This window comes from Girardinichthys multiradiatus, chromosome 5 (genome assembly GCF_021462225.1).
Source record: "Girardinichthys multiradiatus isolate DD_20200921_A chromosome 5, DD_fGirMul_XY1, whole genome shotgun sequence".
Taxonomy (NCBI): domain Eukaryota; kingdom Metazoa; phylum Chordata; class Actinopteri; order Cyprinodontiformes; family Goodeidae; genus Girardinichthys; species Girardinichthys multiradiatus.
In genome coordinates, this window is record NC_061798.1 from 987,233 (window position 1) to 1,006,282 (window position 19,050).

The 19,050-nt window shown below is 42.4% G+C and overlaps 1 protein-coding gene across 4 annotated transcripts in view; it reads right to left on the reverse strand.

Annotated features, from left to right (window-relative positions):
* ero1b (endoplasmic reticulum oxidoreductase 1 beta) overlaps nucleotides 1-19,050 on the reverse strand; it is a 62,048-nt gene that overhangs the window by 14,990 nt on the left and 28,008 nt on the right. For 3 of the 4 annotated variants that reach the window (XM_047366921.1, XM_047366920.1, XM_047366923.1), the window contains exons 7-11: nucleotides 17,748-17,868; nucleotides 17,459-17,505; nucleotides 6,495-6,506; nucleotides 6,375-6,401; nucleotides 1,258-1,350 (exon numbers count right to left, since the gene is read on the reverse strand). In XM_047366921.1, the coding sequence (XP_047222877.1) occupies nucleotides 1,258-1,350; nucleotides 6,375-6,401; nucleotides 6,495-6,506; nucleotides 17,459-17,505; nucleotides 17,748-17,868 (300 nt within the window). The remainder of the gene's footprint in view (nucleotides 1-1,257; nucleotides 1,351-6,374; nucleotides 6,402-6,494; nucleotides 6,507-17,458; nucleotides 17,506-17,747; nucleotides 17,869-19,050) is intronic. The other variant, XM_047366922.1, reaches the window with a different exon arrangement.

A 19,050-nucleotide genomic window follows, 5' to 3' on the forward strand; every position in this document is an offset into this window, starting at 1 on the left:
GTTGTAGCTTTATCTTCAAGGTGAGAAGTCTATTCTGCAAACTATTATGGTTACAAAATAAACATAATGTGTCATTACAGTGTTCCTAAGCCTTTTATAAGTCAGATGCAACTTAATTTTTAGCATGTCATTTAGATACATTTAGTCTTCAGCATATATCTTTCTGATCTGCAGTGACGATGGTGCAGAAGACGAAGATAAGGAGTATGAGCCACATGCCCGTCGGCTACCTAGTGCCTTAAGGCCTATGAAAAGCAAGGTAGCTTCTGTCTCAAGAAAAAGGAGCAGCTCATCCAAGCCAACAAAGAAAGGTAAACAACTCTCGAGGTGGACAAGTCAGGCTACCTCTACACCTGGTGATGACAACGAGGACAAGTGGCACTCTCCAGGTGAGCCTGACATTGAGTCACAAGCTCCTACATTTACCCTGAAGCATCCCCCACAAAACCATGGGGCCTGCTGAAGGTGTTTTTTAGTGCAAGTACCATCCAGACCATGATCAATAATACCAATTCAATTGCGAAAAGGACAATTCAGCAGGCAAAAAATTTGTCCGGTCACCAAGTTTGTTTATAGTTTTTATTGCTAATTGTTCTTGCACATTTGTTTACATTGTTTTTATTGATGGTTGTTTTTTGCACATATGTTTATATAGTTTTTATTGATAATTATTTTTGCTAATTTGTTTACATTTGTTACATTGATATATAGGGTAAATGTCATGACCAAAGGCTATATAATATGCAAAAGGAGTCCTACAATGAAAATCAGCACTTTTATTTGACCAGATTCCCTTTAATGAGAGGAAAAACACATTTGGCTAAACTGTGCCAAAGTCCCAGCTCCACCTGGCACATTGCCCACTAAACATTTTGTGGAACAAATATGCTTCAACTGATTCAGTCCAGATTTGCTGCAACTTTAGTCAAGATTTTGATGAATACAACCTGTGGCTTCTCCTAGGATTTCAAAAGGGGGTTTCGATTTTTTTCTTTGTTTAATCACAAATAAATAAGACATACTAAGACTTACAATAGTGGTTCCACTTAAAAAAGATTATTTTATGTCTTACCTTTGCACATGTACAAAATGTTTGCATGTTGACCTTATAACTGTGGAGCTATATGTGATCTATTTCAGTTTTGTAATTTTAGATGGAAATTGCTCTAAAACTCCTTAGGGCTTAACAGGTTTATGTAATGAATTTTGGCTTGGCTGCAACAAGATAAAAAGTTTGTGCATGTGTTATGGTCATACCGTCCAGCAAGAACTCTGCACACAGGTGAATGTTTATGCTGCTGTGGAGGCCCGAGATAAGTCGATAGAAAACTCTTTTTTCCAAGCACAAACCTGAAAAGAGAGGGCTTGTTTAGACATGTTTCATCAAACTACAGACACCAAAACCATGTGGAGTTTTAATTCAAACCCTTCAAATTACCAGAAGATTCTTTTTAGCTTTTCTCAACGCAATACCTAATGAAAGCCATGCCTTTCTCCTCCAGAAAAAGCCCTAATTGAAGCGGATTTTCTCCCACGGCCTGGAGAACAAGGCAGCATTCCACGCCTTCCTGCGTGCATGTCAAGGTAGCGAGAGCTGAAGTAGGCGCAACGTGCCTCTGTTATACAGTTCAGTCCACACGTGGATGACCGGGACAGACAACTTCGCCAAAACTAGCGCCCTTTGGAACCCCTTCTTCAGCATGGTTCACGTAAGAGATGGTGTTTGGGCAGAGAAGATTAGTTTTGAATTAAATAATCTAAATAATGGTTGTGTAATGTTGTTTGGTTTTTGTTTGTGTTGAGAAAACTCAGCTAAGTGCTAGCAGACTAGCTGCTTAGCTAATGTGTCCTGTGTTGTGTTTTTAAAGTTAAGACTAACTTCAAAGGGTGGTTTTCAAACACACATCGGACATAACGTGCCGTCAACGCTTATGAATTTTGATCATTTTATTGATAGTATTTTAGAAAGGTCCATGTTGTAACACGCTGTAAGCTTCTTCAGTTAGCTGAAACCGCTAACGGCTAAGGTAGTACGTGACGCGCCGCCATCTTCTGAGTCCATTAAGAAACTTTCATCCAGGAAAGTTGTTAGTTTTCAATCTAAGAAAACTTCCCTAAATATTATTTTACTAAATGTAATAGCTAATTAAACACCATTAAGACTTATTTATCCAGAAAGGTATGGTTCTTATTCAAAATAATATTTCCTTAAATATTATTTAAACATTTCCTTAATAATATATCCTAAAATATTATTTTACTAAATAAAGGCAGCTAATTAAACAGCACTGAAAATCAGTCATCCAGAAGGTTGGCTTTATTCAGCAAATCGCTCGTCACCTTCCGCATTATCCGGGACCAGGTCGCAGAGGCAGAAGACTCAGCAGAGACGCCCAGACGTCCCTCTCCCAAGACACCTCCTCCAGCTCCTCCGGAGGGTGCCCACGGCGTTCCCAGGCCAACCAAGAGGCATAGTCCCTTCAGCATGCCCTGGGCCTCCTCCTGGTGGGACATGCCTGGAACACCTCCCGAGGAAGGCGTCCAGGAGGCATCCGGTATAGATGCCCGAGCCACCTCAACTGGCTCCTCTTGATGTGGAGGAGCAGCGGCTCTACTCCGAGCCCCTCCCAGATGGCCGAGCTCCTCACCCTATCTCTAAGGGAGTGCCCGGCCACCCTACGGAGGAAGCTCATTTCAGCCGCTTGTATCTGGGATCTCGTTCTTTCGGTCATGACCCAAAGTTCATGGCCATAGGTGAGGGTAGGAACGTAAACCGACCGGTAAATTGAGCGCTCCGCTTTTCGGCTCATCTCTCTCTTCACCACAACGGACCAGCACAGGCCCATTACTGCGGCAGCCGCACCAATCCGTCTGTCAATCTCCCGCTCCATTCTTCCCTCACTCGTGAACAAGACCCCGAGATACTTAAACTTCTCCACTTGAGGCAGGAACTCCCCTCCAACCTGAAGAGGACAAGCCACCCTTTTCCGGTCGAGAACCATGGCCTTGGACTTGGAGGAGCTGATTTTCATCCCTGCCGCTTCACACTCGGCTGCGAACCGCCCCAGTGCATGCTGTAGGTCTCGGCTAGAGGGGGCCAGCAGGACCACATCATCTGCAAAAAGAAGAGACGAAATCCACTGGTCCCCAAACCAGACCCCCTCCGGCCCTTGGCTGCGTCTAGAAATCCTGTCCATAAAAGTTATGAACAGGACCGGTGACAAAGGGCAGCCCTGCCGGAGTCCAACATGCACCAGGAACAGGTCCGACTTAGTGCCGGCAATGCGAACCAAACTCCTGCTCCGCTTGTACAGAGACCGGATGGCCCCTAGTAAAGGGCCCCCGATTTCATACTCCTAGAGCTCCCCCAAAAGGGCATCACGAGGGACACAGTCGAATGCTTTCTCCAGGTCCACAAAACACATGTGGACCGGTTGGGCAAACTCCCATGAACCCTCGAGTACCCTGTAGAGGGTATAGAGCTGGTCCGGCGTTCCACGGCCTGGACGAAAACCACACTGCTCTTCCTGAAGCTGGGCTTCGACTATCGGCCGGACTCTCCTCGCCAATACCCTGGCGTAGGCCTTACCAGGGAGGCTGAGGAGTGTGATCCCTTTGTAGTTGGAACACACCCTCTAGTCACTCTTCCTATGTAGGGGGACCACCACCCCAGTCTGCCAATCCAGAGGCACTGTCCCCGTCCGCCACGCAATGTTGAAGAGGCGTGTCAACCATGACAACCCCACAACATCCAAAGACTTGAGGTACTCAGGGCGGATCTCATCCAACCCCGAAGCCCTGTCACCGTGGAGCCTTTTAACCACCTCGGTGACTTCAGCCTGGGTGATGAAAGAGTCTAACCCTGAGTCCCCAGCCTCTGTTTCCACCAGGGAAAGCGTGATTGCAGGATTGAGGAGATCCTCGAAGTACTCATTCCACCGCCCGATAATGTCCCCAGTCGAGGTCAGCAGCCTCCCAACCCTCACTGTAAACAGTGTTGGCAAAGCACTGCTTCCCCCTCCTGAGGTGCAGGACAGTTTGCCAGAATCGCTTTGAGGCCAACCGGGAGTCCTTCTCCATGGCCTCACCGAACTCCTCCTAGGCCCGGGTCTTTGCCTCTGCCACAGCACGGGCCGTGGCAGGCTTGGCCTCACGGTAACCGTCAGCCCCCTCAGGAGTCCCACAAGCCAATCACAGCTGATAGGACTCCTTCTTCAGCTTGACAGCGTCCCATTCTGCCGGTGTCCACCACCAGGTTCGGGGTTGCCGCCGCAACAGGCACCACAGACTTTACGGCTGCAGCTACAGGCAGCAGCATCGACAATATAGGTGGAGAACATGGTCCACTATCTCTCCAATATCCCCTGGAATCTGGTCAAAGCTCTCCCGGAGGTGGGAGTTGAACACAACCCTGGCCGAGGGCTCCACTAGATGTTCCTAGCAGACCCTCACTATGCGCTTCGGCCTACCAAGTCTGTCCGGCTTTCTCCTCTTCCAGCGGATCCAACTCACCACCAGGTGGTGATCAGTGGACATCTCAGCCCCTCTTCACCCAAGAGTCCTAAACATGCAGCTGAAGGTCTGATGATACGACAACAAAGTCAATCATTGACCTCCTGCCTAGGGTGTCCTGGTGCCAAGTGCACTGATGAGGGTGCCCATCAGTGTTCCATATGCTTGAACATGGTGTTCATTATGGACAATCCGTGACTAACACAGAAGTCCAATAACGAAACACCACTCGGATTCAGATTGGGGAGGCCATTCCTCCCAATCACGCCTCTCCAGGTGTCACTGTTATTTCCCATGTGGGCGTTGAAGTCCCACGGCAGAATAATGGAGTCCCCGGGAGGGGCACTATCCAGCACCCCCGACAGGGGCGCCAAGAAGGCCGGGTACTCTGTGCTACCGCTCGGCCTGTAGGCCGAAACGAAATCCAGAGACCTGTCCCGGACCCGAAGGCGCAGGAATGCGACCCTCTTATCCACTGGGGTAAACCCCAAAACGCCTCTCCCTTGGTGGTTTAGTTGGATTGTTCTAGTATAGTATAGAGTCTGTTGATTGAAATATATTTGATATTGAGTTAACTTATTTTTGTTAATGAATTTTAAGAAATTGTGTGAATTTATTCCATGTGTGTGCGGAGTTTTGCTGTTCAGTAATGCCCGAGCTTGTTACACCCTTTTCACTATTGTCCTAATACCGCTGTCTATTCGGGTTGGTATTCACAGAACAACACTTAAAAGACCGAATTATTATTTAATAAAATATTAAATATTCATTAATTTATTCATCATCTATACTGCTTATTCCATAGTGGATCATGGCGGAGCTGGTGCCTATCTCCAGCAGTCTATGGGTAAGAGACAGGGTACACACTGGACGGGTCGTCAATCCATCGCAGGACCACACAGAGACATACAGGACGACAAACCACGCACATACTCATTCACACCTAAGGGCAATTTAGAGAGAACAATTAACCTAACAGTCATGTTTTTGGACTGTGGGAGGAAGCCGGGGTACCCGTAGAGAACCCACACATGCACAGGGAGAAAGAACATGCAAACTCCATGCGGAAAGTCTTTATATGAGTTGTCTACTGGGCAACTCAGTGAGAAGAGTGGTCGTCTTGCTATCCGGGGTTTGTGGGTTCGATTCCAGCTTCCTCCTGCCACATGTCGATGTGCCCCTGGACAAGGCACTTAACCTCAAATTGCTTACCGATCTGCGTATTGGTGTATGAATGTGTGCGTGTTAGTGAGTGCGTCTGGGTGAATGTGGCTCTAGTGTAAAGCGCTTTGAGTGGTCAGTATGACTGGAAAGGCGCTATATAAGTTCAGTCCATTTACCATTACTATATAATAGACCCCGTATATATGGGGTCTATTATATAATCATAGTCACAAAATGTCTTAATTTGCATTCTGCATGTTTCCTTAAACAATGTTTTACTATTCAGTAATTAATGATCAGTTAAATCATAATAAATAGTAATTTATTTGAGCACTGTAACTTCTAATCACTCTGGATCAGGAAAAAATCCTCTAAAGTCTTTGACAAATTAAAACAATAGTATATCGAAAGGAGAAAATTGCCGTTAAGAACTATATCATTGAATAGAAATCACAATAGTTTAACTGTGTAAATAACGCTTCACTATGTCCTTAAAACATAAGTCCAGGTTCTAAAATTGCCAGCTAAGAGAAAAGAACACTGTCTCACATACACACACAAATCTAGAACGTTTGTTACTTCATGTTCTTTTGTAGTACTGCAGAAACACCATACACTGGAGGTTACAATGTGCATGACCTAAAAGGGGAAAATTTCATATCCTGGGGTTCACTTATTCTATAATAGAATGAACTCACCTTCTAGCCACTTGTAAAAGCCTTCCCCTGTGACGTCAGAAACACAAAAGAAAAGATTCTTAATCTGAGTTCACAGAAAAAAAAAATGTTGTCCTGTGTAGGCCGTTGTGTTTCACTCACCATCATCATTTCCTGAAAACAGAGCAATAAAGAAAAAAAGAGAAAAGGTAAAATGTATTTTTTATAAAATCATACACAGACATAGAGTGACATGTAAATCCAAAATGGTCATTTCACAGACCCTGTAAGAAGCAGTGGCCCCCTTTGGTAAGTCATAAATTACCTGCAATTAACCACATTGTTTGGAAAGCTTAGTTTAATTTATCTAGAGAAACCCAGGCCCAATTATTGCCAACCCATAAAAAAACATCTGACAACAGTTAAATTACCTCACCATACTGCAATATGAGTAAATTCAAAAAGAGATAAGTAATTTCTAATGGAAAATATGGAACAGTGGTGAACCTTCTCAGGAGCGGCTGGCCTATTAAAATTGCTCTAAGAGTGCATCAGTGACTAATACATGAGCATACAAAAGAACCCAGAAACAAAATTTAAAGCTTTGCTGGATCAATGTTCATGATTCAACAATAAAAAAGAAACTGGATGATAATGACCTGAAAGAAAATTTCATTACAGTAGATCATTGTCAGACAATGATGTAACAACCTTTAAAGAATCTGTTCCATTTTTAATTTTCCCATTATCACAGAAAAACACAGATGATGCAATAATTTTGCTTCTTCCCCTCCTCAAATTGATTCTGTTGTTCATAGTGTTACTTCCTCACTGCGTGGTGCAATAGACAATGTAGCCCCACTGAAAAAGAAGTTAATTATTAATAGGAGACTGGCTCCCTGTTTAAATTAGGACCTTTAAGCACACTATTAGAAAATTGGAGATAAAATGGCGCTCTGCACACCTAGAGGACTCCTACTTAATCTGGAAAAATGTTCTACTGTTGTATGAAAAGACAGTTTGCAAAGCTACTAGAACAGCTTATTTCTCATCATTAATAGAAGAGAATAAGAACAGGTTACATAGAGTTATAGCTATGTTGAGCAATCCATTCCCCCAGCTCTCAGCAGTTATAACTTTATGGGATTCTTTTTAAATAAAATTGATTCTATTAAAAATAAATCACTGGCATACTCCCAAACATGACACTTCATCATAAGTAAGTGAGACAGCATTGGAGGTAATTAAAGAGTCCGATCTGTGTTTGGTCTGCGTTGATCCAGTGGAGCTTCCTGAGTTAACTTCATTCCAAACCTTCAACCTGTATGTTAGACCCAATCCAAACCAAATTATTGAAGGAAGTGTTCCCTTTGATCACCACCCCCATTCTAGAATTGATTAATCAATTCTTAGTAAATGGATATGTACCACAGGCTTTTAAAGTAGCTGTAATTAAACCTTTACTTGAGAAACCTTCGCTTTATCAAGATGATTTAATAAATTACAGACTTCTATCCAATCTTCTGCTTTTATCTAAACTGCTTGAGAAACAGCACTAGGCTGGTTTAAATCTTAGTTGACGGACAGATTCCAGTTTGTTTGTGTAAATAATAAATCGTCTTCAAACTCCAGGGGTATTTGTGCCACAGGCTTCGTTGCCTGGGCCAATTCTCTTCACTAATATATATATATACAGTACAGACCAAAAGTTTGGGCTGGCCTCGGCTGGCCCGGACGCTCAACTTCTGCATGATGATTGGATGATCTGTCTGAGGCTGAATCCCTTTTCGATTGACAGCAAAATGAGCAAATCCTGATGAGCCCAACCAGTTAGATAGACTACCAGCATGTCTTGACAACATAAGAACTGGGATGACTTTAAATTTTCTGCTTCTAAATTCAGACAAGACAGAAGTTGTCGTCTCTGGACCGGAGTCTTTGAAAAAGAAACTGCTTAGTCCATCAATTAATGTGGGCGGCGTTAAATTGACCTCTGGTAATAAAGTAGAAAATCTTGGTGTTCTTTTTGGCCAGGACGTGTCATTTAAATCCCATATCAAACAAGTTTCTAAGGTTTCCTTCTTTCACCTCCAGAACATTGCCAAAATTAGAAATATCCTATCCAGGAGTGACTCTGAAAAACTATTCCATGCATTTGTTACTTCAAGGCTGACTCTAACCTTGAAAACTGGCTCAGAGTTTATCTGTTCTTTCTTTCTAGGTGAAACGACTAAAGGAGCTACATCCATTAACATTTACTTTTCCTTCCCATAGAAAGTACTCCTGGATCAGTGCTTCTGTGTTCTTTTTGTGTCTCTGCTCTGTTCTCTCAAACCCCCAGTCGGTCGTGGCAGATGGCCGCTCATACTGAGCCTGGTTCTGCTGGAGGTTTCTTCCTGTTAAAAGGGAGTTTTTCCTCTCCACTGTCGCTACATGCATGCTCAGTATGAGGGATTGCTGCAAAGTCAACGCCAGTGACTGTCCACTGTCTCTACATGCTCATCCAGGAGGAGGGAATGCTGCAAGTCACTGACTGGATGCAATCTGCTGGGTTTCCTTAGACAGAAAAACTTTTTATCCAATTTGAATAAAAAGCTAACTCCGACTGCACTGTTCAATTGTTAGTATTAATTGGAATATATGTACCTGACTGTTGTGAAGTGCCTTGAGACAACATGTGTTGTGAATTGGCACTATATAAATAAACTGAATTGAATTGAACTATTGTAATTCTTTACTATCAGGATGTCCACAAAATGCAGTCAAAGCCTTCAGCTGATCCAAAATGCTGAAGAATTCTGATGTAAATTAAAAAGAGAGATCATACTTCTCCTACTTTATCTTCCCTTCATTGGCTCCCTGTTAAATCCAGAATAGAATTTAAAATTCCCCTTCTCACATATAAAGCCCTTGTTGATCTAGCTCCATCATACACTGCTCAAAGAAATAACGGGAACACTCAAATAACACATCCTTGATCTGAATGAATGAGATATTCTCATTGAATACTGTGTTCTGTACAAAGTTGATGGCAGTCAGGCTACCTCTGGCGTCTCATGCTACCACGAGTGTGAAAGCACCACCAACATTCAAAAGTGACCAAAACATCACCCAGATGGCAAAGTGTACCGGAGGCAAATTCCTTGTTTGTATTTACGAACTTGGCAATAGGGCTGATTCTGAGAAAGCATAGGTACTGAGAAGTGGTCTGTGGTCCCAACATGCAGAACCCTTCCTTTATTGAGTGTGTCTTGCTAATCGCCAAAGATTTCCCCCTGTTGTGTATTCCATTTGCACAACAGCAGGTAAAATTGACTGTCAATGTGTTGCTTCCTAAGTGGACAGTTTGATTTCACAGAAGTTTGATTTACTTGGAGTTATATTGAGTTGCTTAAGTGTTCCCTTTATTTTTTTGAGCAGTGTGCATCAGAGATCTGATTGTTCCATATATTCCTAACAAAGCACTTCGTTCTCAGGCTGCAGGTTTACTGGTGGTTCCTAGAATCTCTAGAAGTAAAATGGGAGGCAGATCCTTTAGTTTTCAGGCTCCTCTCCTGTGAAACCAGCTCCCAGTTTTAAGCTGAGGCAGACACCCTGTCTACTTTTCAGGCTAGGCTTAAAACTTTGCTTTTTGAAAAGGTTTATAGTTAGAGTGGCTTAGGTTATCCTGAGCTATCTCTGTAGTTATGCTGCTATAGGCGTAGGCTGCTGGAGGACATAATGACCAATTTCACTCTCTCACATCTCACACTCTTACATTCTCATACTACTCTCCAATTTTGCGTTATTTGCTGTTATTTCAGCTTTTAACTCTATGTTCTCCTTCTGTTTTCTCTCTTCCTAGAAGCTACATCTGGCCTGGCTCTGTTTAGCTGTGGCACCTTCCTGGAGGGGACATCGGCTAAGCTGCTGCTGGTAATAACTTAATGCTCACCTTATACAGATGATACACTTTGCCCAGTCTTTCAGTGTTTAACCCTGTCCCTCCTAGACATAGCTACTCTATGTACTCTCTTTCATACTCCAACACTTAAACATTGGCTGGCTCAGAGTTCATCTGCTTAGCTGTCTTTCTTTCCTAGATCAAGCCTCTAAAGGAGCTATAACCATTAATGTTTCACTTTTCTTTCCTATAGAAAGTACTACTGGATCAGTGCTTCTGTGTTTTTTGTTTCTGCTCTGTTCTCCCTAAGCCCCAGTCGGTCGTGGCAGACCGCTCACATTGAGCCTGGTTCTGCTGGAGGTTTCTTCCTGTTAAAAGGGAGTTTTTCCTCTCCACCGTCAATACATGCATGCTCAGTATGAGGGATTGCTGCAAAGTCAATGCCAGCAACTGTCCACTGTCTCTACATGCTCATCCAGGAGGAGTGAATGCCGCAAGTCTCTGACTCGATGCAATCTGCTGAGTTTCCATAGATAGAAAAACTTTTAACCAATTTGAATGATAAACTGAATCCAAGTGTTCCATCCACTGTTTGATAGTTAGGATTAATTGGAATGTATGTACCCGACTTGAAATTTGTATGATTCGATTGAATTGACTTTGTAAAGTGCCTTGAGACGACATTTGTTGTGAATTGACGCTATATCAATAAAACTGAATTGAATTGAATGGCATGCATGGGAAAGTTCCAAGGTCAAAACCACTATGGTTTCTATAGCTGCACCTGGCCAACTATACAATTCTGTTGAGAAAAAGAAAATCATATCACCAATCATTATCAGCGTACCCATTATTCCTCACAGGGGGGCAAGGAACCACAGAATGTATTTAAACCGAGTGGGGCTCATCAGCCAATTTCCAGTAAAGACCTATTTCTTCAATAGCTGCACTTCTACCCAGAGTTTTACAGTTGTTTTAACAACATGATGCATTTAAGTCATATTGAACACTATTCAATTCAATTCAGTTTATTTATATAGCGCCAATTCACAACACATGTTGTCTCAAGGCACTTCACAAGTCAGGTACATACATTCCAATTAATACTAACAATTGAACAGTGGAGTCGGAGTTAGCTTTTTATTCAAATTGGATAAAAGGTTTTTCTGTCTAAGGAAATTCAGCAGATTGCATCCAGTCAGTGACTTGCAGCATTCCCTCCTCCCAGATGAGCATGTAGAGACAGTGGACAGTCACTGGCGTTGACTTTGCAGCAATCCCTCATACTAAGCATGCATGTAGCGACCGCGGAGAGGAAAAACTCCCTTTTAACAGGAAGAAACCTCCAGCAGAACCAGGCTCAGTATGAGTGGCCATCCACGACCGACTGGGGGTTTGAGAGAACAGAGCAGAGACACAAAAAGAACACAGAAGCACTGATCCAGGAGTACTTTCTATGGGAAGGAAAAGTAAATGTTAATGGATGTAGCTCCTTTAGTCGTTTCACCTAGAAAGAAAGAACAGATAAACTCTGAGCCAGTTTTCAAGGCTAGAGTCTGAAAGAGAGCACATAGAGTTTGTTACAGTTAAGCTCAGTCAATTGCCACGTCTAGCAGAGAAAAAGGGTTAAACACTAAAAGACAGGGCTATGTGGATCATTGGTAGAGGGTGAGCATTAAGTTGTTGCAAGCAGACGATTCCCCTCTCCAGAAGATGTCACAGGTAGACACAGAGCCAGGCCAGGTGTAGCTTCTAGGAAGAGAATAGAGAGAACAAGGTTAAAAGCTGAAATAACAGCAAATAATGCAAAATTGGAGAGTAGTGTGAGAATGTAGTGAAGAGGGTGAAAGTGGTCGTTATGTCCTCCAGTAGCCTAAGCCTATAGCAGCATAACTACACAGATAGTTTCAGTTCAGATTATTTAGTTAAACGGCGCATATTTACAACAATGTCGTCTCAAGGCACCCCACAAAGGGTCCCACTGATGGTCATTGTTATACTAAAAACCACAAGGATTGGGATACCTCTCTCTGTCAGACTGATCACAACCATCGGAAAAGAGAAGGGGTCACACAGGTAACAGAAATGGAGGGTGTGTTTGCACCTCAACCATAACTGAGCCGGTTTAGGCTAAACCTGACTCCCCCTTACTCCAACCAACAGGGAGGGAAGAAGACGGAGGTAATAATAAGGGAGATAGCTCAGGATAACCTAAGCAACTCTAACTATAAGCTTTATCAAAAAGGACAGTTTTAAGCCTAGCCTTAAAAGTAGACAGGGTGCCTGCCTCACGGACTAAAGCTGGGAGCTGGTTCCACAGGAGAGGGACCCAATAACTAAAAGATCTGCCTCCCATTCTACTTCTAGAGACTCTAGGAACCACCAGTAAACCTGCAGTCTGAGAACAAAGTGCCGTTAGGAACAGATCTCTGATGTATGTATGTATGTATGTCTCTTATGTCTAATTAAGATTTTTAATAGACTGTTTTCCAACTCTTTTTGATTTTTTGAGGTAGAGCTGCTTAAGTACTTGAAGAAATCTAAAGAAGTCACTGTTATCGTGACCATGTAGTCTTTTTAACGTCTGGAAACTCTTTAGCGCTGCCTGGTTGTAAAAGGTACATTATGAGGAGAGACCCAGATCAATCCATCACCTATAATTAGAATCCATGCTATTTGGGATAAAATCTGGATCATAACTACACCAGTTCAGGATCTTCGCTTCTTCTGTCAAATCATTTTTAGTTAAAACATTACACCATATTTTTAAGGTTTAGTTGATCCATTTATTTGCAGATTCCATCAGTCTTTTGATTAGACTTATGTCTCCTATTCTAGCTTGAATTGGCACCTTACCAGAAATATTTTCTTCGATTTCCTTCCATCTCGCTCTGCACTCTGGGGCACACCAACAAAATAGAATCCTCAACTGGGCTGCCATGTAATAATCTTTTAGTCAGGGGAGTGCCAGTCCCCCCTTATCTTTTACCAATTGAAGGGTTTGAAATCTTATCCTTGGTGTTTTCCCTTGCCAGATAAAACGAGATATCAGTTTCAATTCAATTCAAATTCAATTTCAATTCAAAAATACTTTATTAATCCCAAAGGGAAATTAAATGTTGTTGTAGCTCATATTATGAAGGTTTCTTCAAAGAGCCGTTGTAGATGCTGATGGCTGTGGGCACGAAGGATTTCGTGTAGCGCTCCGTCTTACAGCAGATCTGAAGAAGCCTCTGACTGAAGACACTATGTTGTTGTAGGACAGTCTCATGAAGAGGATGCTCAGGGTTCTCCATAATGTTCTTCATTTTATGAAGAATCCGTCTTTCCACAATGATCTCTAGAGGTTCTAGAGGAGTCCCCAGAACAGAGCCAGTTTTCTTTATCCCCTATGTTGAGCTTTTTAAGTCCCTGGCTCTGATGCTGCTTCCCCAGCAGATGATGGCAGAAGAGATCACAATCTCCACAGCACACTTATAGAAGATATGCAGCATCTTGCTGCAAAGACTCAAGAAGTACAGTCTGCTCTGTCCCTTCTTGTAGATGGCTTCACAGTTGCATCTCCACTCTAGTCTGTTGTCCAGGTGAACACCGAGGTATTTATACTCCTCCACCACCTCCACCTCTTCTCCCATAATGGAAATAGTTTTTGACTTATTCCTGTTTCTCTTAAAATCTACAATCATCTCCTTTGTTTTAGTCACGTTCAAAATGAGATGATTGTTTCCACACCATGCCACAAAGCGGTCCACCACGTTCCTGTACTCAGCTTCTTGTCCATCTCTGATCCACCCCATGACTGCAGAATAATCCGAGTATTTCTGCAGATTACAGGAGTCTGTCTTATACTGGAAGTCTGAGTTGTACATAGTGAAAAGGAATGGTGAGAGTACAGTCCCCTGTGGTGCTCCTGTGCTGCTGACTACCTGGTTAGACTCACAACCCTTCAGTCTCACAAACTGAGGTCTGTTTGTCAGGTAGTCTTTGATCCAGGAGATTGTTGAGGCCTCCACCTGAGTCTTCTGGAGTTTCTGACAAAGCAAATCAGGTTGGATTGTATTAGATGCACTAGAGAAATGAAAGAACATGATCCTCACAGTGCTGCTGACTTTGTCCAGATGACAGTTGGTTTGTTGAAGCAGGTGTATGATGGCATCTTCAACTCCAACTCCACAGCAATAAGCAAACTGAAGGGGGTCCTGATAGTTTATTGTTTGCTTACTCAGGTGGGCCAACAGGAGTCTCTCAAGGACCTTCATGATGTGGGATGTCAGGGCAACAGGTCTATAGTCATTGAGGACTGATGGGTGAGTTTTCTTTGGTACCGGAAGACAGGAGGTCTTCCACAAAACCGGAATCTTCTTCTGGGCCAGGTTAAAGTTGAAGAGGTGCTGCAGAATCCCACAGAGCTGCTCTGCACAGGCCTTCGAGAGTCTAGGGCTGACACCATCTGGACCTGCAGCCTTATTCCGATTCAGTCTCTCCAGTTGCATCTTCACTTGACTTCTTGAGACACACAGGTGGAAGGGGGGAGCAAAGGAAGCATCAGCATCTTCTGATATGGTTGAAGGCAAACATGTAGAAGCAGAAGGGTCTAGTGCTGAGGTGGAAGATAACAGTCCAGTGGTGCTTCTCTGTAGCCCAGGTAAGGCGCTTCTGCCGTGGTTTCTGGTTCAAAAGTGGCTTGACCTGGGGAATGCGGCACCTGTAGCCCATTTCCTGCGCACGCCTGTGCACGGTGGCTCTGGATGTTTCTACTCCAGACTCAGTCCACTGCTTCCGCAGGTCCCCCAAGGTCTGGAATCGGCCCTTCTCCACAATCTTCCTCAGGGTCCGGTCACCTCTTCTCGTTGTGCAGCGTTTTCTGCCACACTTTTTCCTTCCCACAGACTTCCCACTGAGGTGCCTTGATACAGCACTCTGGGAACAGCCTATTCGTTCAGAAATTTCTTTCTGTGTCTTACCCTCTTGCTTGAGGGTGTCAATAGTGGCCTTCTGGACAGCAGTCAGGTTGGCAGTCTTACCCATGATTGGGGTTTTGAGTGATGAACCAGGCTGGGAGTTTTAAAGGCCTCAGGAATCTTTTGCAGGTGTTTAGAGTTAACTCGTTGATTCAGATGATTAGGTTCATAGCCCGTTTAGAGACCCTTTTAATGATATGCTAATTTTGTGAGATAGGAATTTTGGGTTTTCATGAGCTGTATGCCAAAATCATCCGTATTAAGACAATAAAAGACCTGAAATATTTTAATTAGTGTGCAATGAATCTAAAATATATGAATGTTAAATGTTAATCATTACATTATGGAAAATAATGAACTTTATCACAATATGCTAATATTTTGAGAAGCACCTGTACACTACCAGGTATTTAATGTGTCCTCGTTTCCAATTTAGTTGAGTTCTGAAGATTATGTCCTGGCTCGGTTTGTAGTTAAAGCTTAGTATTTGAGTTTTTTGGATGTGTTTAATTTATATCCTGATACTGTCCCAAAGGAGTCTAAAAATGATAGCAGTTCCAGAAGTGAATTTTAGGGTTCAATAGGGCACATTATCCACAAATAAAGAAATCTAGAGGTCTTGTTACCCTGCGTTATCCCCTGGAACTCCAGGACTGCTGGCAGGGTCTGGAATCGTATGTTTTTCACCTTTAGCGCTGCTTTTGCTTCTGCATAATCTCTTCTCTTCCTCAGCAGCTCCGGAGCATACATGTCCTTTTGAAACATTAGTCGTTTCAAAAGGACATGCTCCGGTTTATTCTCGACTAGAATAAACCGGAGCATAGTCATGATCTATTTGTATTCTCTTGCCTTGGAAATCAAACCCTTTTCTCTGCCAGGTTTTCTTGAGTATTTCTTCTTTCATTTTAAAACTCGCGAATTTGACGACTATGGATTATGGTGGAGCTTTTGGAACGGTGTGCCTTCTCAATGTGTATAGCCATGGAGGCAGGGAACTCCAGTCCTTTCGACAACAATTTCTCCACAAACGCAGTCATTGCTGACATGCCCTCTTCAACTCCCTCTTTTACTCCATATATTCTTACATTGTCCCGACGAGATCTTCCCTCTAGATCCATCAGTTTAGTTTCCATTTCCATGTGGAGCCTCACCAACTCAGCTAGGACCTCCTCCACCGACTGGATTTGAGTTTCAGGTATTCCTGCATAAGTGTTTTCTTACTCGTCACTGACCAGTCCAGGGAGGGCTTGAAAGTGGTGTATTTCCTCCAAGATCCCACTACTTGGCGGTATGTTCTTTGAAATGAGCACTTTGGAAAACCATCGTTAGATTCAAAAGAGTAAGCAGCACAAGTAAGTGCTTTGCAATCCACTATTGTTATTATTATCTCTGTCTTGTGTTGGGTTTAAACTGTTATGTTACGTGTGTGTGCAATCATTTCTAATGATTTCATTCATACTTTGCATAAGCCAGGGCTCATATCAATCAATCATTTATTTGTATAGCCTGTTCCACATCCACAATACTGGCGACCAAAATGGATACAAAAATCAACATATAAAAACACAGAGATAAAAACAAAAAAACACAAAAAAAGAACCAAATTGATTGTTTATAGGATGGGTCGAGCTAGGGGTTTATGTCATCTACTATACTATATAATGTGCAACAACAAAAAATTTGGTGAAAACACTAGTAAAGGTAGTTAGCTAATGGTTTAATTACGCAAAATGTAGCTGTGGCTTGGCAACGTTCAGTCATGTGTGCTGTGCCTCTGATGTCTTTTGGGCTCCTTCTGCCTAAATGTCTATTTGATATTACTATAATAACTTACTGAATTTTAATCAGTTTCATAGTATTTTGGATTGTCAATAGTCTCTCTTCATTTAGGGAATGCTATAATTTTAAAGCTTAATGAAAAAAAGGCACACAGATAACCACATTAGCAGACCCATCTGTAAAATTGTAAAGATTAAAACTTTTTGAGAATGAACTTTTTGCCCATGGTAGAGACAATCGATCAAACTTTAAAAAAGCCACCATGCCAAGACATGACATAACTGGAATCCTAAAAAGATAAGTTTATGCTTCTGTGCAAATATTTTAAATAATCCATCTAAAAAAAAAAAAAAACACTAAATACTGAGGACATAAGCATGGCCCACATGTTTTTGATTTTGGTAATTAGTGTAACAAAAACATGTTAACCCCTTTCATTTTTTCACAATCTTTTTTCATTTTTGTGCCTTCCACTGCAAATACTTAAACTTGTTATAACTCACCTCTACTGGGAGCCAAAGGGTTCAGAGGTCGGTACACGGATCTGGGCCTGCCACATAAAAACATACATTTATTTATACCTAAACACACACAGGAATAAACAATAAACACACATTAATCCACACACAGACGAGAAAAAATGTTTTGTGAAGTAAAACATTTAGCAGATGTGTATGCAGATGAGTTATTTGCAGTAATGACACAGCTGAAGATTTTTTCCTCCTGTGAAGAATTCAGCCTAAACACTGGAAAAAATGCAACAGTGGAGGAGTTTGTCTGTTATAGTCTCACTTGAAGCAGTTTTCCTCATAGATGCTGTTCCAGACTCTCCACGCAGAAGGACCCTTATAGCCTGTGTATCGCTCTATATTTAGCAGCAAGTCCACATACTCCGCATCTGGAGAGGTTTCATCTGAAATAATTCATAGTAATAAATAAATAAAAACTTTCATTGTATGTAGTTCTTATTTGTCCACTAATTAAAACTCATCTTCATGCAGCACAAAAGGTGATTTAATATCCAGTCTACATGCTATATTAACCCAACAGAACCCACATCTTCTGTGCCTTTCTTTCTTAGCTGAAACAATTACAGCAAATTTGTATTGTGACTGATGCATCATAGAAGCTTATTCTAGTTCTTTGAGCCCCTTTTCCATTGCCTGTAGAAATCCCCAGGCTTTGTAGAGCTCAGGTGGCATTTAGATACTAATTTACCTAAGTAATTTCACATTACTGGCGCTTTACTTTCACAGGTAAATGGTCCTACTCTGCACATGGTCTTTTCAGCTTTCCCCGGGATTTGTTAAAGGGGTGGAGCTGTGTGCAACGAGGCACGGCACCAGCAGCTTCAATAATGACAAAGTTTACTATACAAACTAATCAGTTTGGTGACCATTCATTTGTCACAGAAATTTGTTTTAAGATGTTTTAAAGCGAAAAAGTAGACCTCAAAACTTCATCTGTGCAGTTCATTAAGAATGAGCCAACATTTAAATGTTTTTTTGGTGTTTTCAGAACAGCAAAGCACCCACACAGTGCATCCTGCACTGTGTGGGGACATGGGTTGTTGGGGGCTGGGGTCGGAGCGGGGGTCAGGGTCTGGAACGGGGTCACTTGGGTTTGGGTGGTGCTGGTGTAGCCATCTCTCCTGGAAGCTAAATCGAAGGACAATCATTCATATTGGAGTTGACAACAGCAATAAAACTCCACTAAGGAAGATATTCTGACCAAGCAAAGGTGGACCGGTAAGCCAGAGAAAAGATGTGAGCAAAAATCCGCCGAAGACCTTCAAAATAAAGCATAATAAACAAACCTTACAAATGTAACCCAAAAAACAAGAGAATTACCTATGTGCTATTAATTTGTCAACCTTATCTCTATACTGGCCATTTTAGTTCACTTATCCTTATAAAAGGTTTTAATAGTAGTTTGTTACAGCCGGCACTAGTCTGGGCTGGTGCTGTTTGCCTGTCTCCACCCCAGAAGGAAGGGGACCGCCTCCTGGGTCCAGAGGCTAGTTGCCCCTCTGGGGTTGTGGAAGCTTAAAGCTTAGTTTAATTAGACAAAAAAGTAGGTCATTATTGTTTTTACC